Consider the following 23,012-nt stretch of genomic DNA (forward strand, 5'->3'; position numbering starts at 1 on the left):
AATTTTTCATGCCAGAAATTTTGAGATCGTTTTGTACACTAATAGATTTTATTGCATTATGGTAAAAACATTAAGTTTTATCTCCGACAGAAAAACGTATTCAAGGGAGATAATCCCGAAACTTGCTTATTTGTTCTCTCCCCATGTTTAAAATCAGTCTCCAATTTTAACAAATACAACAATAAGTAAATTTTAATGTAAACATTCATGAGGAAGGAGAGGGGGTAAATTATGCTTAGTTGTAGAGTTTAATCTAGTTTTTTTTTTTTTTTTTTTTTTTTTTTTATAAAGGGTGACTGGTGGAGACATAATTTCTAAACTTTTGGTCATAGTTGGAAAAGGGAGACTACTTTGCTAGGGAATTATCTCCCTTGTTCTTACAAGGGAACAATAGTTCTCTTTTCAATTTAAAGGAGGGCGGGGGGGGGGCTACAGCGAAGCAGGGGTTGTGTAAACAACCGTACCTCTTCAACATGCATAAATTGGATCCAGTGACTAACTGTGCTAGGGAAAGTCATACAGAAGTCCTGAGAGTCAAACCAGGCAGACTAAGTCCATAAATTGGAATTAAAAAAATGAAATCCAGAAATTGTTTACATTAACCATTGTTCAAAGACTTTAGAAATGGACTAGCGAGGGGTACCCGCCGTTGCCCGGGTGTTTGGAAGTGTGTGTGGTTTTGGGTAAATAAAAAGAAAAATCGTTGGTTGTTAAAAAAAAAAAAAAAAAAAAAAAAAAAAAAAAAAAAAAAAAAAAACACAAACAGGTGCCCGTTTTGACGAGAACTTTGAGTGCGGGACAGTGTTTTATTTAACGCAAGTATTTGGTAGGTAAGTATGAGGATCGAACCCGAAACGTTGAGGCAAAGTTGTAAATTTAAGTGTGAAAAAAAAAAAAAAAAAAAAGTGCGACGTTAACCATTGCCCCACCGCAAGATGCTAACGGAAACATGTTTGAATTTATACTTGGATTTGGCAGGTGCCCGTTTTAATGAGTTAATGAGGTCAAGTTTGACTGCGGGATTTTTATTTTCCCAAGATGTTATAGGAAAAAACTAACCCACATGCGGCGAGCGACAAATGTTGAATATTTATCTTCTCGAAATCGAGCAAATTAAATAGACAGGCGAGCTTCGTTGTTAACTATGAGATATTACGATTTATGTGATATAAAAAGTTTTAAAAAGTTGTCAACCGACCGACTGCTTCTCTGAAAGAAGCCTTTTGTAAACATACACAAAAAGCGAACACACATTTTCGCTTTTATATTTATAGATATAGATGATGTAAAAAATAAAAAAAAAAAAAGTACTAGTTAAAATTTGAGAGACAATACCTCCATGTCAGGGAGTCTCCCAAGTTTTCGAACAAGGGGAGGAGAAAGAGGGGTATATTGCCGACTTTTTAGAGCTACGTGAGCCAAAATAAAACCTGGACGAGTTCTATACCGTTTTGATCAGTAGCTTTCATTTTAGTGAAACTGGTTCTCCAAAACCTTATCCTTTTGGTAGTTAAATCTTTTTGCAAAGTTCCCATAAAGTTGGGTCCATTGCATAGAGCGTCAGAAATTAACAAATCCCTTGTTTCATAACAAATTTTCTTTTAGAGTCAATGCATCAAACCAAGTTTACAAAAAAAAAAAAAAAAAAAAAAAAAAAAAAAAAAAAAAAACTGCGTTTCATACCTTTCTGCATTTTAATAAAACTGGTTGTCCAAAACCTCATTCTTTTAATCATTTTCAAAAAAAAAAAAAAAAAAAAAAAAAAAAAAAAAAAAAAAACTCATTTCATTTTTTTTTTTTTTTTTTTGCCTGAATATTTTTACGTTTTCAAAAAGAGCTCCACAGGCCATATTAAAAACGTTGGCAGGCCAGATCTGGCCTGCAGGCAATAGTTCGGAAACCTGATTTATGTCAGAAAATTTTATTTTTCTCAAGGTTAAAATTTGAAATATTTGAAGCATCTATGAAGTGGAATGAATACTTAAAATTAAAATTCATTTTATAGGATATTTAAAAAAAATTTTCCCCCCAGTTATCTTGAGTGTTCGATATTTAGTCTTTGCGCAGGTTTTCCTTAAAAAAGTTCCAACACATTTTTCATTTCACTTCAGCAAGTTCTCGGAAATCGAGCAGTCTCTTTCTCAAACTAACACTCGATTCCTAGGAGAGATTTGCATGTTCTACAAATAAAGTTGCTGAAGCAGTGAAGAATTGTATTATGTATTATGTCAAGTTGTCCTGACAAACCCTTTTACAGAAACTGAAGGCACTTGAGGATGGTGTCTAGTAGACAATTTAAACTATGTGGAAAAAAATTTGAGGGGGGGGGGGAATTTACAAAAAATCTGGCCTGATATGGTATCTGTTAGACTAGCAATCTAAATAATTTCAAACTGAAACCTTTATTTAAACTATACAGAAGAGGTGGGTAAGATTTGAAATGTTTAGATTCAGGATGTTTGTCTACTTAACAGATAATCGGCCATGATCCTGCTTGTAAATTACCAAACAGTATAAAAAGAATTTAAAAAAAAAAAAAAAAAAAAAAATCAATCATTTTATAAATACAATGAACAGAATTAAAGTCAATATATAAAAAGAGGGGGGGAAAAAAAAAATTGCATTTTTACATGATTTTGATTTTAGTTGAAATTAAAATGCAATGTACATGCAACAGACCATTTATTCAGAAATTCAGCTATGATCAGGATGAATGACCAATGAAAAAAAAAAGTTACGGGTAACAGAATTTTATGGCATGCCAATTTGAGAAATTTGGCAAAACAATTTCCAGAATTATATCACTGATGGTGGATTGGGAGAAGAGGGGGTAGAGTTAAGAGATCAATGAAGTGAATGAATGTTTCAACTTTTGGCCTCTACAGTTGGGCTTTGGGAGTTGATCATATTGGCCAAGGATGTCAACACGCTATTAAAATAAAAGGAGTCAACCACAATCCTTTAAAGGATTTTAGAATAGTCATTAAAAAACTTTAATACAGCATAAACACAATGAATAGTGTGGATGACATGTACTGCTAAGACTCCTGGAAAAAAAATTTATTGAAGCAGAAATCTGAGCAAAATTAAATCCAGTCATTAATAGGGCAATGACAACAGCATATTGTTTTGACTCAAATGTATCCGCTGATATATGCTCTTATATAGATATAATGTGGTTCTCAGTTGATTAGAGTCAAAGCCCTAGTCATTAATTCTTGTATCAATGGATATGGCTTAATTTCACAAAACCCGACAAAAAAAAAAAAAAAAAAAAAAAAAAAAAAAAAAAAAAAAAAAGGCATTTCAAATATTTAAGCACTTTCAATAGGAAAAACTTAAATTTCAAAAATATTAAATCTTACAATTTTTTTTAACATTTAATGTTTCAGTTTGTAAAATCTGAATGCAGTTTTAATTGGATAAATAAAAAAAAAATTAATTTTTAAAAACCTGAAGTTACTTTTGTTCAGGTTTTGTGGAAAAAGAGTCTTCACATTTGAATTATAATGTACAAATGTAAAATTCTAAACAAGATTTAATAGCATTATATCTTGATTAAATGCCAATCCGTTAAAACATTTCTGTGCAAGGAAATTCTTTCATGCTAAGAGTCTTCTAGTAATATATAGTGTACATAAGCGGTTTGTATAAAGAGAAGAACTGGCATCACAAGAATGCTGGATAAATGGTCAGACATGTACAAAATATAAACATACAAAGGTTTTATTTCAAATAATAAAAATCACAATTTACATAGAGATTTAAATTTAAAATATACCAACAATGTTCCTTTTTGAAAGAGCGATCCTCAACTAGGTACATTTGCATACCCCTTTTTCAAACACATTTACCGCCCCGCCACTGGAGAAAGCAGAGAATTCAAGCAAAAATCAGGCTTTTTTGCTTACCTTTTTCGCTTTCTTTTTTAAGTTTTCGGATAATTTCTGTTCTTTGACAGATTTTGTTTGCTCCGGCTGTTTTATTGAATGTGAAGTGTTATTTTTAGCAACCGCCGACTTGTCCTTTTTCGCCTTTTTTCTGGTTATTTCTTCATCGTCGCTTTCATCACTATCTTCTGGAATGTCCTCATCACTGCTGCTCTCTTCCTCATCTTCAAAATCATCTAAAAAAAAAAAAAAAAAAGCAAAACGAGTATTCTTTGAAGCAAAGAATTTTTTCAATTGTAAATGAAACATTTCTGCAAGACAAAGGGAAGTAACCCTTGCCCTCGGCTCGCTTGAGGAGAATATTAAGAGTTACGCCCCATGCATTCATTTCAGAAAGGTACATAGCGCTCTTGGTTTACTTACTAATTTTATTTATAAATGTTTATCTTTACCAAATTTTTTTTTTGAAGTTCAACATTTCAAAACATCGCTTTCGCAGAAAGCAAGCAGAGATTTACTTGTCTCCATGATGGGAGAAAGTAAATAGAAAGTTGCTTTTTATTGCCTTGAAAAACTGAGTTCTTAAAACAGTCAATCTGGATTAGTACAAAAATAAGTTGACTTGGTCTCTTTGCCTGGTCAAGAAGAGAAAAGATAGTGCAAGTAGAACAGATACTACACTTGGCTCTAGTCAAAAAGTTGACTCATTTAATGCCAAAATTCCTCTTGTCAACAATTACACGAACAAAATCATAGTTATACAAGAAAAATCTAGGATAAAAAGATCCACAAGGTTCAGGTGTTCAATGTCAATTTTCAAGTCCTTCTCCAGACAAAATTCTATTTGAAAACAATTTGATACATAAAGAATAAGCCAAAAACTAATATTTGAAAAATTAGTAATTAGATTTTTACATTGGCGACATTCCTTAAGTATTTGGATAATACCAGGTAATCTATATATATAAAAGCGAAAATGTATGTATGTATGTATGTGTGTTCGCTTTTTCTATATGTCAACAAATGTATGTATGTATGTATGTATGTGTGTTCGCTTTTTCTATATGTTTCAGAGAAGCAGTCTGTCGCTTCACAACTTTTTAAAACTTTTTATATCACATAAATCGTAATATCTCACAGTTAACAACGAAGCTCGCCTGTCTATTTAATTTGCTCGATTTCGAGCAGATAAATATTCAATATTTGTCGCTCGCCGCATGTGGGTTAGTCTTTTTCCTATAACATCTTGGGGGAGGGGCGTTCAGCAGTAAATGAATACTATCCCGCAGTCAAACTTGACCTCATTAACTCATTAAAACGGGCACCTGCTAAATCCAAGTAATTAAATAAATTCAAACGTCTTTCCGTTAGCATCTCGCGGTGGTGCAATGGTTAACGTCGCACGTTTTTTTCACACTAATTTACAACTTTGCCTTAACGGTTCGGGTTCGATCCTCATACTTACTTTTTTTTTTTTTAACCCCCCCCCCCCACACACACACACCTCCAAACACCCGGGCAATGCCGGGTACCCCTCGCTAGTTTCATGATAAAGGAGCGTAACTTGTATTGACAATATTGGAAATGATGCAATTTCAGAAGACATTTTTGATTTTATTTTCAATATTTGGAGAAATATAAATAGTAATATTTTTTAAAATACAATAGTATTTTTTTTTTTTTTTTTCAAAAGCTCCCATATTTTCAAGGCCTCAGATAAGGTCTTGAAAGACAAAAAACTCAAAAATGCAAGGCCTTTTCAAGGCAGTGCAAACCCTATACAAGAACGAACCCTGCAGATTCGGTTAACTTAAAAATCAAAAAGAATTCCAGAGGAAGGCAATCCTCTGAGAGAAGCTATTAAATTAGAAAAATCTTTCAGCATCTTATGACTAAAAGGTTGGATTGTTGAAGCAGTAGATCAGAGGTATAGGTGCACCTTGTATAACGAGCACAAAGATGCAGCGATGATGCAACACAGGATGGAGTTTGGTAGACAGTGCAGGAGTTATGAGGTGAAATCCTAAGTGACCTTTGAGATACATGGGGGATTACGAAAATTGACACCCACAGATGATCATGAACGGAGCATGAAGGGCCATGGAAAGAATGGACAAAAACTGGATTTTTCAAGAGAAGGGTGTATAATCAACATAAAACATCTGCGATAAAAATAAATTAGCAATAAACAAAAGTGAAACTTACTAAAACCACAAGAATGTGCACTTGTATTAATAAAATAAAAGCACTCCTTAATATAAATTATGAAAAATGAAAATTAACAATCTGTATGATGTAAATACCCAGGGCAGAAAGAAAATATTGTATTAAAAACATTAAATAGACATAAGTTCAAGTTTTGTTTTCATGATTTTTTTTTTTTTTTGTTAAGTGATTAATTGGAATTCATAGAGATTACAAAAATCCATCAAGCTTGAATTAAATTGAAGCATCTCGTCTTTAAACAGTTAAAAAGGTGGCATCTAGAGTCGTTCCTCAGGTAGGCATGAAATTTGATTTTCATGTGTAAGACTTCAATTTATGCGATTTTAACATATTTACTTTGTCGGGCTACATTATACAGATTTTAAATTTGTTAATAGAAATTTATGGACAAAAATTTAAGTTTTTCAGATTTGTACCAAATTTGATAATCATTAAACAGATGTAAAGCAAGATTCCCTTAGTAATTTTTGAAGCGTATTTAAACTAGTATTTTTTTTTTTTTTTTTTTTTTTTTACATAGGCATCACCACATTATCAAGGCCAAGAGGCTACTCAAGGATAAGGGTTAAAGAGTGTACAGTAGAAATTGGACAATATAGTAATCATTAGTAATGAAAATTTGGTAAATTTGATAACTTATATGGAACGGCTCATCAAGAACTTATTTACTTTAGACTTGAAGACAACCATATTGTAGTCAGCCGGAAAGCAGGAAAACGGAAGACAATTCCACAGGCGTGCAGTTCTAAGAAAGAAGCTTTGTTCATGGAATCTACGTTTAGGTTTAGGCACAGATAAAGAGTGGGAGAAATTATTGATAGTGTTTACAGCTAGACGAGTGTTTCTTGTGAAAGTTTGGCGAGGGGGGACCATAGATTGAAGCTCAGTTGAACACTTTCCATGAAAATAACGATACATCAGAGACAAACTCGCAACATCTCTTCTGTGAGATAGAGGTTGCAATTTTACTATCAGGAGACATCAAGCATTATATAGTAATCCAAAATTACTGTGCTGGTTTTAAAAGTCGATGCTCAGCAGCTTTGTGTATATGTAATGTACATTTAAGATTATCTTCCTAATATTCTATCAGTTTGACAAGAAAGTTCTTGCAGTTTTTTTAACTTTTAAATTCAGATTAACATCTCCGCTCAAATAAAAATTTATTGATTGAAATAAGCACCATCAGAACCAACATTTCCGCTAACGCAAAAACATTTACGCCAGTAATGTAAAAATCTTGCGTTCTGGTGGAAATGAAGTTGCTGAAGGCGTTTTTGATATTGCTTAGGTTTTTGAAGCATTTCTCACAAAGTTGTCAAGATGCTTGAAAAAGTGGTAGTTTGTGAGACGTCTGGAGCATATGGCAGATGAGGCAGTTTTGTAGACCAATTTGTTCAACTTCTACAGGGTTGGTTTATCAAAATGCGCTCGGGTCTTGTCAGAGAATTGGGCCTTTTCTGTTGATGAATGCTGCTGGGTGTTGTTGAAGTTTGATACATTTCGACCATTAGTTGACTACTTCTGTCGTAATGGTTTCACCCGCATTTAAAAAATAAAAAAAAATGCAATGGATGAAACTGGTCACAGACCAAACTGCTAGCATGACTTTCTGGTGCAACTCTGGCTTCAGGATGTGTCGTGGAGCTTCATCAGCATCTAACCACAGAGACAAGCGTTGCCATAAGAACGTTTTTCATCGCATGTCACAATCAGATAGTGAAACCAGTCATTCTTGTGTGAAAGGAAAGACACTTCATAACGTTTCTTTTGGTTGTCGTTCAATTTGTGAGGCACCCATTTATCAAGTTTTCCGTCTTTCCAATCTACTGATTGGTTAGAAATAATCTTACGCATTACATCTAATTCAGAAACAAATTCTCAAACAGTTGTGAATGGATTGGCTTCAACTAAGACTCTTAATTGTCAACATATGATATCCGACTACTAACTCATCTTCAAGACTCGTCGCTGCAAAATTTCTTAAACCACCATTGTGCTGTGCATTTAGTAGTGATTCCTGGGTCTAACACTTAATATCACAAGCTATTTTAGCAGTTCTTTGTTTTGTTAACGAAGCTTGAATAGAAAAAAGAAAATCCACCAATTTTTTTTTTCTTCATCTTGTATTCAACGTTCTGAAAAGAATTTTTAAGACGATTGTAATTTAAATGATTAGATCGTCTCAGAAATTTAACTAAAATTTAAATCTTAACATAAATTACATATCTAACATTGCAGTGTTCAGTCTTTGTGACACCAAAAGGGATTATATAGTAAAGAAAGGTTTTGTATGCCACACTTACGAGAAAAATTACGGAAGGGGGGGGGTCATAAAATTAAAGTTGTTTTTGTAAATATAAAAATTTATTTGCTTAAGATTCAGTCACTTTTGTTGCAATGTGTAGTGTCATGCATTGGATAGAATTGTGATTTGGTTGGTTGGTTGTTTTACGGCATATCAACCCTTTTCAGGTTACTTAATGCTGAATCGAGTTATTTTGGAAAATTTTTTTAATAGAGTATTTGTTTTTTTTAAGTCCATTTCATAGTTGGGACCCTAACAGGTACTACCAGTCCGGGTCAGAGTGGACCTAGGAGCAATGGCAATTAAAGGGTGGCTCCACCCTCCAAAGTCCGCAAACTGGGACCTCACCATCGGATATAGTTTAAGGTCATATCCAGGATCTTGTGATTTGGTTTCGCATGCAGACTTGAGCCTGTGTGTGAATGATCACTTCATAGTATTTTTTTTTTTTTTTTGCTTTTTTTTTTACCATTTATCAAGGTCTGAAGGCCATTCGAAGATAAGGGTCAATGAATGTAAGCATTCCTCTAGCTACAACGACCCACCCCACTTCACCCACCCACTCACTATGCTTAGATCCGGGTGCAGATCCCATGAACAAAACTTTCCTAGAACTGCCCACCTGTGGAACTGTTCTACTGGCCTGTTTTTTAGCAAGTAGCTGGTACAATATAGTAGTTATCAAGTTCAAGGTAAACAAGTTCTTGCTGAACTGACCCCCCCCCCACACCTAAATAATCCATTTCTACGACTAACTTAATACTCCATTGTCTCAGTGACTAATGTATACTTATTAATCCTTATCCTCGAGTGGCCTTCGGGCCTTGATAAGTGGTGACTCCTAAAAAGTAGCAGGAGGGATGTATATTAATATTTGGACACTAGTGCAGTGTGGGGGGGGGGGGTAAAATGTGCTTAAATATATTTTAATTTATCCAGATTTCGCATATATTATTATTAGTCGTGATTTCAAAAGTATTAGAATGGCATCAGCTAGAATCGAAAACGAAAGCAAAAAGGGTAGCATTCAAAAGCTGGTGACGTTACAAATGTACCGAGCATAAAAATAAACTATGTACAAAACGTATAAGTATTCTTACAATTTTGACCCCTTAAAACTATTGTAACTGGTTAAATACTCGAAAGAACGGTCCATAAAAAAAAAAAAAAAAAATCCAATCATTTGAAGCCGCTATAGTTTGAAAATATGGAGAAAGACAGTGAGTTTTGTAAATTAGATTATCGTTTAACTTAAATATTGTTTTCAGTCAGTCATTGAAAATATTTATGAAAGATATTTGAAATAAGCTCAGGTTTCTGATTTCACAGATGAGCATTAACAGACTTTGCAATAAAAAGACAATAGGTGTAATGGCATTCAAATCATGCAGCTTCTCATTGAAAGATGAATTTTTTTTAAACTTGCCAAAATAAAAAGAGGCTAATTGCATGGAGTATTAAATAGGTAAATGTCTTACCATCGTCAGAGTCACTTTCCTCATCACTGGAATCATCCTAAGAAAGAAAAATATCAATATTAATTTCAGATTAAAACGTACACACAAATGTATATAAATAAAATAAAACAAACAAATGTTATATACACACCCATGACAAAAATATTTAAAAAAGTCAAAGTTATAAGTTGTAAGCCATGTTTAGTTTCAGAAGAGTTTCCGATGGGTAGTTATTCTATACAAGTCCTGGAGATGAATTTTCAGTGGACAGATGTTCTGTACCGGTTTTGGACTTTAGAACTTTACATCTAAAAAGCAAAAGATCTTTCTCATGTTGACACTAAAAATTATGTGCTGGGATGCTAAAAGGTTTAATTTTTATGAAGCAATTCTGGTTTCTGATTGCTTGATAGAACGTGAATTAAGGATTTGTTGTTTTTTTTTTAACAGAATGTAATTGCGGATGATAATGTACTCACCTGAAATGAGTTTGACGTGAAGATCAGATCTTTAATTTGCTGGCAATACAGATTTGCTAATTTACAAAATTGATTAAAGTGAAAGTTAAAACTATAAATTTTAATAATCTACAGAGACTAACTCGTATGTGGTCCAGTTGTACAAGTATTCACGTCTTACCACTACCAAAGGGCAAATATAGAATAGAAAAAAAAAAAAAATTAACGAGGTTGCAGCTATATTATAGATCTTCACGAGTCTTTCTTGGAAACTACTGGTGGATTTGGGTAAAATTTTGTATGGACCTTCATTATAAGATGCAGCAAACTAAGCATTGTGGTATCTATTCAGTGGACAGATTATAGTACTAGTACAGTTTGCGGACAGGATGTATTCAAGCATCTGCTCGGATTCACCCAAAACTAGAATGTCACATTATGCAGCGTTTCACCAAGAAAATCTTATACTACCAAAACAGAAAATAGCAAAATTCATTAGATACGAATTACAATTAAAAAAGGAAAAATCTGCAATAGTTTTATTTATGCAAGAATATTTAGTTTTGTAATAAAAGTTAATAGAACATTTTTTCATGTTTCGTACAAGCTTTTTTATCTTAATGGCAACATGTTTTTTTTTTTTTTTGACTTGAGATTTGATACAGCAACCAAGAAATCAGCAAAGTCATATTCATCTGTTGAAAACGAGCTCTTCTATCAATCATGTGCTTCTGATCTGCCAGTGATTCTCTAGCTTGAAAATTGATTTCAGGAGTTTTAAAGTTGTGTTCTACCTACAATCTTTTGAGTCGGCTTCAATAATCTTGACAATACACACATCCGTCTGCATAACCCGCCGATTTCAACTCACCGGTCATTCACCCCCCCCCACCTTTTATGCATCTTGCATAGAGTTCGTGTTACTCACGTGATAGTCAAATACAAAAGCGACGTTGCCATTTTAGCTTTTTTTCTTATGCAAATAAATACGACACTCACGCTAGTCAGATGAGCTATGAGTTTCCCTACAGATTACTAAAGGAAATAATCCCAGCAAATGTCTCAAAGTTCCAATCATTTTTGCATTCTGGGTTTGCGTCCCTCCAGCTGAAATCAGCGAGAGACTCGCTTTCCAAGGATGCAGTTCACATAAGTCCTACAACTCATTCCATCTGCGAGTAACTTTGTTAACAATAGTCAACTTGTTCAGGCATCTAGGCTTGTTGAGGATGGTTAGATTTATTATGTTGCACGATTCACAGATGACTAGATTTTTTTTATTCTCTTCCAATATCTATACAAAAGTCGTCCGGTACTTTTGTGGCTTTTTATTGGATAATTGCATTAACTTTGATTGGCTCATCTATTTGATGCCGTTTTTTTTGTCAGGTTCTACGCAAACAAACGGACACTTAGACAGGTCCGGTTCGCAAAGTGCACCAGTAACTAGTTTGTAATTAAGAATTAATATTTAATGAGGGGGGGGGGGGACAGAAAAAAAAAAAAAAAACATTCAAACATCTCCATGTATTACTCAACTTAAAATTCGCTATTTAACTTATTTTTCGATTTTTTCTTTTTTACTTTGGTTAAATTTATTATCCACAGAAACACTTTCACTTAGGGATGTTGGTAACCTCCATATGGTCCTTGCCGTAAGTAGCCTATGTCTTTCTAACTAGAAAGATAAAAGTGAAATGAATGCCAAAACCAAGTACGTCCAGAAATGGAGTACTGTTGCCACATCTGGGAAGGATAAGCTGCCTTGACAGTACAAAATAGACTTCATAATTTAGTGTGGGATGCCCTTTTCTTTTCCCTACAACCTTTCCCACAGAAGGGACGTTGTGAGTCTGTCTTTGTTTTATCATTATTTCCACAGCAAGTGCTCGTCTGAGCTTTAATCTTTGCCCTCCCCTCACCAATCTTTCAACAGTTTAATTCATGCAGATTACATGTTTATTATAGAGTCAATTTTCGATCAATTATATTGTACCCAATATGTAGGGATTCCAAAGTAAAAAAAAAAGCAACATAATTTGGGTACCATCAGCTAGAATCGGAACCAAACAACCAGCTTCATTCAGTACTCTCCAAATCATGCCAATACATATAAAAAAAATTTTAACCTGTAAGTGTATATTTGTGCATATGTAGCAGTTAACATTTAGTTGACTTATGCCTGCCAAGTTCAAAAAATGAGCATACTACCCCTGAATTAAGAGTTCCGCAAGAAACAGCTGAAAAAGGTTAAGATTAAAATCATGATATAATACACTTTACCAATTTAAATGAAATCCTATTTTCTTGGATTACAAATATCGAAAACAGATGGAGTGGAGAATTCACATCTCGGATACAAACTGGAGAGTGGGGAGAATTTTCTGAATAATTTTAGTTCAGTCGGGTGAACTGAAATTTTCTAAAGCAAAACTAACAGAACGGATGTGTAGCAGTTAACTATTTACTATGAGCGGATCAATGCCCGGTGCCAAAGTGATTCAGCCGTACTGACCAATCGGTTGGCAGGGCACATTGATTTGAGCTGTCCCCTTAAGAACTATTTTTAGTCCTTTGGGATCGTAACTGCGATAGACAGAGGGACGCCAGCAAGCAACCTATACAGACCTCTCTCACTCACTCCTCCCACTGCTACTTGTTGATGACAGCAGTTTGATGGCAGACGACACCTTAAAACAGACATACTTTCTTTCCAGTCTGAGATACAATCTCACCTTTTTTAAATAAACCCTTTGTTGTTTTGTTAAAAGCAATGTCATTTGGCCTTGTGTTTATTGAAGTAATTTTATAGAAGAGAAATGCATAACATTTCCCTCCCATAGATGAATGCAAATTGAACACTGTCCAGAGAGAGAGAGAGAGAGTTCCAACTATTAAGTTGGGACACAAATTTTTTAAATGTTAAATCCTTACACTTTTTGTTTCTTCAACTTTACACTTCTTTTTTGATCCCCATTTCATTTCCTTTGTACGCTTTTTGGCATCTAAAAAAAAAAATAAAAAAAATAAATAAATAAATAAATAAATTGCTCATACAGTTTTACACCAATATTAAAAAACTGGTCATGAAAATAAAAATGGTAAGTTTTATGTACTTACGAGTTAGATTTTAAAATGTTTGTGCAACTACACTAGAGCGAAATTATAAATTTTTAATATTGAACTTCTAGACAAACCAATGATCTTAATTGTCATATTACAGCAATGAATACCTAAAAATCATGAACGATAAGGTAGAAAAGACATTTTAAAGAAAAAAATGTTTGGCAAAGTTTTAAGGGGAGATAAAGTATTTGTCAATTTTTTTTTTATAATAAACTAGCGAGGGGTACCCGGTGTTGCCCGGGTGTGTGTGGTGTTAAATAAAAAAGAAACCGGAGGGGGGGGGGATCAAAGCCGAAGCCCTGAGGCGAAGTTTGGAAATGAAATCGGCCAGCCAGAATGAAGCATTGTTATAAGCGAATAAGTGAAAGATGTTTGAAAGTCGTTGAGCGTTACGACGATGTAAGCATTGTTATAAGAAAAGAAAACGTTTTAATTAAGCGGGGGGGAGGGGGGATTGGTAATCAAAACATTGAAAGAAAAAAAAAACAAAAAAACTAACGTAAAGCAAACGAAAGATGAAAACAGAAAAACGAACACGTGAAAAATGCCTTAAATAAGCCTGTTTAGATATTAAAATTAAAAAAAAAAAAAAAAAAAAAAAAAAAAAAAAAAAAAAAAAAATCTGTAGGTACCCGGGTGTTTTGGGGTGTCGCTAAGAATAAGCGAAGTAAAAAAACAAAAAAAAAAAAAAAAACAGGAAAACGAACGTTACGTGAAAAATGGCTTAAATAATACAGGGTTCAATATTTAAATTGAAAAAAAAAAAACTTTACATAATGTAATAATTAAGTACTTAAGACTTGCCAATTAAGTAGATACTGATTTTAGTTGAAATTTACACAAGTCAAGAAATGTTTTGTTTTTTAAACTGATTTTGGCTTTCCGAGTTTTGCTATTTTATAGTGTGGTTGCAGACAGTCATGTAAATTTGTCAAGTATTTTAGAAAACGTTTTAACAGCAAAGTGTCTCATCCACCATTTTCTGCTTACATTAAAGTGCACGGTATAATTCTAACAAATTATGCACAGTTACAATAATGGCTAAAAATCATTTAAATTTGATTTTAAATGATATTGGATGAATTTGCCTTTTAAGATTTGGGTAAAATAGGAAAGACGTTTAATTTACCAAAAAAAAAAAAAAAAAAAAAAAAACCCCCCAAGGTTTCATACTTTTCAGTATGTCTTCAAATTATATTTGAACATTAGATACCGAAGCTATATGAAATGCTACTTTGAAGGCAGAGAGCTTTTACGTTAAGATTTTATTGTTGAAACAATCTATTTCCTTTTGTACTCTTAGATCTCCCCTTATTGAATTTCAACCTTGCAGTAGAATTAGGTAGAATACAGGTTTTGAACAGAAAAAGAAATTTGAAAAGTAATAAAGCAAAAAGATTCCTTGTCCATGATGTCAGCAAGTTGAAAAAACACGACCAATAAAAGTATTGTCCAAAGAAGCAGTGATCGGAAAGTGGGTCACAGCTGTTTACGTCCAGGTCAACACAAGATCATGTAACATGTTCCAGTTGATGCAAAGAACAAGCCTGACAGAACTCATGAAAGTGCTACAAACATGCAGATCCAAAACCCTTTCACTCGTAAATGAACTCCAGCAACAAAGTATTAAAATAATTTAAAAAATAAAGCGTTTTGCTAATTTTATACCAAGAGAAGCAACTCTTGTGCCAACAGAAGCCGAATCGAAGAGTTGTCTCCCTTACATTCCACACTTGTCTAACAGGTTTGAATTGGCTGCTATTCATTTAATTTGTTTTTTCTTCAACAAGTGAACACTTGATAAGATGAATAGATTGACAATTGAAGGATAATTAAAGCCAAATATTCCCATAACATCAAGATTGTTTTTATCCTTTCTCCACTTTAATGATAATATTAGTTAAGGAAAATTTCACTTCATATGCAATAAAAGTTACTTGACCGTAAATGTTCAGTAATTTATTCAGTTTGAAATTTAGACATTAGAAAAGGTTGTAAATTCATGAGTTCGAAAAGATGCACTAACGTCAGAGGTTAAATTAGCCAAAACATGAATAAAAGATGAAAATAGTTTGAACAATTCAAATTAGCAACCAAATAGACATACTTTTCAATCTTTGTTTTGCTTATTTCGTTATATTTAACAGAATATGAAATTCAAGCCTTACCTTTGGCAAGTTCTTTAGCATCTACTAAAGCAGGAACATCTGTAGAAAAGAAAAAAAAAAAAAAAAATGAAGTGTCAATCAATCTATGGACTTGAAATTTGGTGTATAGGGTATTCAAACATGGAAAACTAATAAGTTTTAATCTGGAAAAAAAAAAAAAAAAAAAAAAAAAAAAATGTTCGCAAGGGGGTCAAAAAAGAAATTGGTACTATCTTTAAATATTTATCTGTCCAGTTTCACAACTGCATGTATGAATCGTTCGCATGATAGTTTCCTTATTTTTAATATAAGGAAGCTATCATGCGAACGATTCATACATGCACAGTTGTGAAACTGGATTGATAAAAAAAAAAAAAAAATCACCGTCTTTAGGTTTTGATCTCAGATTCAATATTTTTCCTTACAAGTGAACTTTTAAGAGAAAAAAAATTTGCATGCACATGTCTCCATTTCTTCCAGATTTTTACTTTAAGAAATCTAATTTAATACAATGTACATCTATTAGTCTACTGTTCCCATTTCGAATCCAATTTCAAGTATTTGTCCACCTTTAGCAGCTATCATCCTGGTCAGATTGAGCCAGCTTCCCAAATTAGAATTGAATCTGGAACCACCGCAGTCCAGTTTTGATCTAGAGCCTGGTCACAGGATATGGCTACCCAATCACATTGGGAGAAAACTTTGGGAATGAGCTCTCCTCCCTCTGGTCAAGGGGCTGCTGTAAGTTTAGCCTTCAGCAGAGTAGAAACTGAAACATGATCCCTATGATGGCAATGCAGAATGCTGTAAGAAGGGGGGGGGAATGGTTGTTGTCAAAGACAGTTTACTGATCCGTTGCTCTCATAGCCATAGAGAACAATGGTCTTCGCCATCACCCGATAGATGCATCCCTTTCTGTTCACGTATATTTCCGTCAGGATGGAGAGAAAAAAAAACAAAAAACACGCAGGCAGTGCTGTTCATATTTGCCAGCCAGTCTTAACTACTACCTACCCAGTCAGTGTGATAGAGTCAAGATAAAAATTATGGACGATTTTTTTTTTTTTTTTTTTTTTTTTTTTTTTTTTTTTTTTTACACACACACACCTAATTTCCATGGAGTTCATATTTGATTTTAAGTTTGTTTTTAAGCATTACAAAGCTAAAAATAATCCTGGGTAAATTATACACTCTTCCCATTAATCTTGGCATCCTCTCTTCAGATGTTTTCTTGAAGTGTGGAAGATCGAGATGGTTTTGGCATCTGAAGGGAATGGATGACAAGCGTTGGTAACATGGAATGTTGTTCCTTTATGTTAGGCCAAAGTGATGGCTGAACAACAAGGCTGACCACACTAAAAATCGGAGCACCTGGTCAATGATCATAAATGCCTAAAGAGCAGCTATCAACACCAATGGTGACACAGCTGGAAACAGAAGAATCATGCAATAGTAATATTTCGAGTAAAAAGAAATATTCAAAAGGCATAAGTTCAGCTGAATAATATACAAAATTTTTAAAATAATTTTTCAAGGGGTCAAAAGGGCATTTATATAGTCAACTGTCAAAAGGGTTATGCCAAATCAAATCGATAAGCAAGATCCTATTAGGCGAGATGATTTTTATTTTTATTTTTTTTTTTTTTTTACTCTTTTAAGATAGAAATGTAACGTCACAGGAACAAATAAATCAGATAGCTTTTTCTGTTTAAGCAAAAGGTATTTATTACCGTCACTTTCCAAACAATGTTTTTTTGTTTTTTTCTTTACTGTTCATTTCGTCTGCCATGAGATTAAACAAAACCCCGTTGTTGACACCAGTTTAAAAATCACACATCTATCTCACTGTGCAAACTTCTTTCGACCACATGCTGTCTTTTCTGACGCAAGCCATGCACACTAATTTGTATAAATGCTCAAACGCTGCTGCTAATATCATTGCTCAAACATCTATCTTCCAGTTGCTGATATTTTCAGATGCCCATGCACTGTTACAAGAACGAGAAATAACTTTCATAAAAGTTGAGTTTGGCAAGAGTTTGGTTCTTACAAATTACTTTGTTTTTGATCGCTCACTAGCAACAAGAAATATTGAACACGTGCATGTACAAAAAACATCGCCACTACATATCCCCCACCCCCAATGTGGTTGACTTTATTGAACATTTACAAAAATGTCACGGCAAGAGATTTTCAATAAAGTAAGCAATTCTAAAGCTATACTAACATTTTTTTAAATGGCTTTGGAAATGTGAAAATAGATAGTGGGCTTCGATTAGAAGCACACAAGGAACATGGAGTAAAATAAAGTACTAACCTTCCGATTCTTCAGAATCCTCTTCAGATTCTGACATCATTGGTTCTTCTATAGAATCAGCCATCGACATGTCTTCTATCAAATAACCTGTTAAGTGGATTACACCTAGAATAGAAAAGATTAAAATGCATTTGTTTTTGAGGATTACATAAAACTAGCCAACTATTTGTTGGATTCTGACCCAGAAAAAGCAATTTTTCCTCCCCCCTTTGTCAGTCAGAAACATTGCTCACACAGAAACAACTAAAAGATGATGCTGCACAAGGTCAACCCAAGGTATACTTTCTAATCTTTTCCATTTTTTTTTTTTTTTCAAATTTAATATTTTGCTCCAACATTAAAATGTATTTCAACGAATGCAAAGTTTTTAGCATCAAAAATTAAAAAAAAAAATAGATACAATAAATTAAATTAGAAATGAATGGCTTAAAAGTAAAAACTTTGGATGACTCATTTGCAGTACTTTAAACGGTTCATAATATTTGGTGTTAATTTTGTTTATATGCAAGTGATAGAATGATGCCAATATAATGATTGTTCTATTTATTTATATATATATATATATATATATAAAAAAAAGGTACAATTTTCTGATTCCGATTAATTATTCCTACACTAGTGTATATGCAAGTATGTATCTAAAAATTGAAATATGTATGGTTTACGTTTATAAGCCAAATACAATGCAAAAATCTAATATATAAAATACTATGTCAGTGTCTGTCTTCATATTTTTTTATGGGCCGTTAGCCAGTTAAAAGTTTTTAAGGGGCTCAAAAATGGGTTAAAAAAATAAAAAAAAGTTATACATTTTGTACATTCATCTTAGTTAACTTTTAATCAGTTCATATACGTGTCACGTTGGTACAATGGTAACATCACCAGCTTTGATGCTACAGTTTTGCTTTCAGTTTAAAATCCAACTGATGGCACCCCAAATACTTTTACTTTTGAAATCATTAATAAACGAAATCTGAACAAATTAAAATTAAGCATATTTTACAACCGGGCAAAGGAAGGAATACTTGGCCAAAACATCGTGAAACAACAATTAGATGGTTTGGTTGGTTGTTTTATGGCATATCAACCCTTTTCAGGTTATTTAATGCCAAATCCAGAGATCCGAAGAAATTTTTAATAGAATATATTTGTTGTTTTCAAGTGTTTCTATTTAACCCATACTTGGAACCCTAACAGGTACTACCACTCCGGGTCAGAGTGGACCTGGGAGCAATGGGAATTAAAAGGGTGGCTCCACACTCCCAAAAGCCTGCAAGCTGGGGCCTCAGCATCGGCTATAATTTAGAAGATGAGGATAATAGTCCACAAATAAAGATAAATTACTCGTCTCAAAAGGATGCCAATAATAACCCATGCATGCATGGTCCCCCCATCTGGTGCTGCATGCGAGATGACGCCACAAAATAGTGAAGAAATGATGAACATGTGACGGTAATGCAAGTGCAGGTGTTCAGTTTCCTTCATAAATGGAGGATTAGCAGGGGGGGGGGGGGGCATGAACAAGCATTTTGGATCAAAAGTTATGGGGCAAAACATGTCATTTTTGGCCTTTTTTTTTTTTTTTTTTTTACCTCTTTTGAACCCCTGGGGACGCAACAGGAATTTTAGCAAAAAAAACTTTTACTGTGCACATCTATTTAATGAAATAGAATTTGTGGCAAAAATTTCAGGAAAACTAACAGACAGTTATCTGGCAATCGTCTGGACTACCGGACACAACTGAAAACACAGGTCCTTCTCCGATAAATTCGGGGGGGGGGGGGGATAATGTCAGTCATGCATAGTCTATATTCATCCAGGATGTTATGTTTTATGGGAGGAGCTGGCTCAACCCATCCTGGGTGAATACTACCAAGTTTCTGCAATTGCCTTGGACATGTGTACATTCAACCGACCCCACTCAGGTTTTATAGGAGCTGGGTGTCATCAGTAAATGTTTGTTGGTATATCTTAGTTTCCGAGAAAAAAAAAAAATGTATGCAGAAAACTTACATGATAGATTAGCCAAAAGAGATGGTAAAGATGAAGTTCTGTTTTTTTTTTTTTTCCTTCAAATTCTGTCAATGTGACACGAGGACTCAAAAATGACCAGTAAAACAAACAGCAATATTTTAATTTTCAACCAACGTTTTAAATTAGAAATCAAAATCTTACCTTGTCCGTTCAAGAAAAAGGTTAGTTCCTCGCCCTCAGTAAAATTACAATCAAGGGGTTGTTGATACAACACGCCATATTCAAGGGTGCAGAGTAAAAATTCCGCTTTGTCATGCTGTACCCAAAGGGAGACTGTAGAGGACTTAGTAAGATCCAGACCTGAAATTAAAACATTTTAATTTTTGTGTATATACATACAAGTGAATTAGGTAAATTTTTTTTTCTATAAAAAAAAAAAAAAAAAAAAAAAAAAAAAAAAAAAAACTTTCAAATATCGTTATAAAAAAAGATTAAAATTTTTAATTTAAAAATGCCAAAACCATGCACTTTTTAAAATATTTACCTTTAAAGATATGAAAAGGTTTTGCCTCTAGGTTTTTTTTTTTCAAGAGATTTTTGTTAATCTTGTTCCATTTGAAAATTGTGGAAAAAAAAAAAAAAAAAATTAAAAATTAAGTCACTTGAAAAGCCTCAATGGAGACAAATGTGGTTTCATATCTTTAAAAATATAAGATAGTTTTGGCTTTCTAAAAGTTAACTAATATTAAGATGCTGGCACTGCAGAAATCAGAGGCACTTCTACACTATCAGAAGTAAATTTTGTTGCCTATAAAATTGCGTTTTCAGATAACATCAGTTTCCGATTTTTTAGTCAATTCTAATTACAATGTTAGCTTCCAAATTGTGCAGTCAAAATTACCTGAATATTACCGAATTAAACTTTAAACATGTTCGCAGGTGAAAAATTGCAGCCATCTTTAAATCAAGAGAAAATTACTTCCCTTTTAGACTGTCTTACATAAGCAAATATTTTTTTTTCAAATTCTATTTTTTTTTTTTTAAATAATTTACCGTATACATTTTCATAATTTTTGGATATAATCATCTTAAAAAAATGATAGGAATAGGTAGATACCATGGTTTTCATGTGAAACCACTGTCAAAAAGTTTTCCTACTTTTTAACTGTGCCAAAACCAAAACAGATTCCATGAACAAAGCTCCTTTCTTTGAAGTGCACGCCAGTGGAACTCAAACGTCTGCCTGTTTCCCACCTGACTACAACTTGGATGTCTTCAAGTCCAACATAAATTCCTGATGAACCACCCCCTTAAGACACTATCAAATAGCCAATACTGACGATTATGATACTATCCCATCGATTACTGCAATAGCCTTATCCCGAGTGGCTTCCAAGCCTTGATAAGTGATTTCCATGTAAAAAAGAAAAAAAAAAAAAAAAAAATTATTTCCCAAATTTCATTCAGATAGAGAAAGGCCGGTACTTGTACAGTTTAATGAAGACATTAAAAAATGAAAACATCGAAAAAAAGGTTATATTGTATGCATCCATTAGGAAACAAAGTTCCCCGAAAATAAAAAATAAAAAAAATTTTTTTTCACTCAATTTCAATTTTTTTTTTTTTCTTCTTTACAGCGTAAAAACAATTTATGATACCGAGTAAAAGGTTCGATTTTTAGGAAGAAAAGCTAGTAACAAAGATGGGGAGTGTCGGCGCTTTACATGGAGTTATTTCCCCATGGCGTGTTAAAAATTTGCACAATGGCCGATTTCAACGCGCTCTCATAAAAACGTGTTTTCCCCGCTTTAAAATTAAAAACTACTCGATCAAATTAAATGGAAATATTTTCAGAGATCTTCAATCCAAAACGAATACGTACAATATAACATTTTTTCGGATATATTTTTACAGAATGTTCTTATTGCAGTTACTTTCGGGACCACTTTAAAAAGTCTCTTTCTGCCACATCTTTCTTCCGACTGCATGCTGGGCACAGCTAGCCCATTCTCATCTCCACACTTGTCTCCTTCGGCACTGACTTTCTTCCAAGCACGTGGCATGTTTTCTTTTTTTTATGTCATGTACACTTCCTAATTTGTATATCCACTTCGTAACCCAGCCATCCTTCGCTGCTGCTGGTATTCCCCCACCCACACACACGTACTCATATGCACTGTTAAAAATTCAGTGAGCAAGTGGAAACATCCCCCACTCAATAATTCTTTTCCAGAATAAAGTATTTAAGAAAAACATTAAAATGTGCCAAAAATGAGATTGGGTGGGAGGGAATCCAGTATCAGCAAATCAGATTGCCAATCCGGCCAGACTTTAAAGAGTTGATAAACTGATCTTTATCAGAGAAGTGAAACTTACTTCGGATCAGTGCATGGCATTTTCTTTAACTTGTTTTAGTCAAATCAATTCTTTTGTTATCGCGCAAGTTGGATCAAAATGCAGTGTCAATGCTGAAGCTGTCTATTTTGATATATCCTTTGTAGTTTTGGAGCACTTTGTGTCCCTGAAAGACTAGAAAAGTCAACAAGGACCAACAGTTGCTCAAAGCTGTAGAGACAAGTTGTCATCTTTAAGCACCAAGCGACCATTTCACATGCATCAACGCAAAGTTTTTCTTATTCTGCATTACAAGGACATCAGTCGTAGACTCCAGATGCATTGGCAAAAGCAATCTCTGGTCGTCTGACCCCAGTACAGACATTGGGATTTAAAAACTCTTTTAGCCAAGTAGTAGTCCTAATTCTGCTGAGTGCTTGCAAACCAATAAATCTTGGATGGGCCCCAGCAGGAAACAAAGTACCCGATTGCATAGTTTTCACTCACCCTGTTACCAAGCTTTAAAAAAAAAAAAAAAAAAAAAAGATGGATTAGAATTTTAAATTCTAAAAATTGTACCATACTTACCGGCAGGCGGTGTTGGATGGAGAGCTGCCATTGACAAGTGGAAAGAAGCTTCCACTGTTTGTGTGTAGCGTTTATCATTTTCAATAGTGACACCTTGGAAGAAATAAAGTTAAATAAATATTAAAATTAACAAGTATTTTTAGGTTATGTATCCACAATTTTATTTGTTATTTACTTTAACAAAGCA

The 23,012-nt window shown here is 33.7% G+C and overlaps 1 protein-coding gene across 3 annotated transcripts in view; it reads right to left on the reverse strand.

The window, feature by feature from the left end:
• The window catches only part of LOC145249713 (uncharacterized), an 81,799-nt gene that overhangs the window by 47,949 nt on the left and 10,838 nt on the right, over nucleotides 1-23,012 (reverse strand). For all 3 annotated transcript variants that reach the window (XM_080111591.1, XM_080111590.1, XM_080111592.1), the window contains exons 2-8: nucleotides 22,826-22,918; nucleotides 20,105-20,263; nucleotides 17,930-18,034; nucleotides 15,634-15,672; nucleotides 13,274-13,344; nucleotides 9,903-9,939; nucleotides 3,912-4,126 (exon numbers count right to left, since the gene is read on the reverse strand). In XM_080111591.1, the coding sequence (XP_079967717.1) occupies nucleotides 3,912-4,126; nucleotides 9,903-9,939; nucleotides 13,274-13,344; nucleotides 15,634-15,672; nucleotides 17,930-18,034; nucleotides 20,105-20,263; nucleotides 22,826-22,918 (719 nt within the window). The remainder of the gene's footprint in view (nucleotides 1-3,911; nucleotides 4,127-9,902; nucleotides 9,940-13,273; nucleotides 13,345-15,633; nucleotides 15,673-17,929; nucleotides 18,035-20,104; nucleotides 20,264-22,825; nucleotides 22,919-23,012) is intronic.

The sequence above is a fragment of the Euprymna scolopes genome, chromosome 28, assembly GCF_053919585.1.
Source record: "Euprymna scolopes isolate OS-2025 chromosome 28, ASM5391958v1, whole genome shotgun sequence".
NCBI lineage: Eukaryota > Metazoa > Mollusca > Cephalopoda > Sepiida > Sepiolidae > Euprymna > Euprymna scolopes.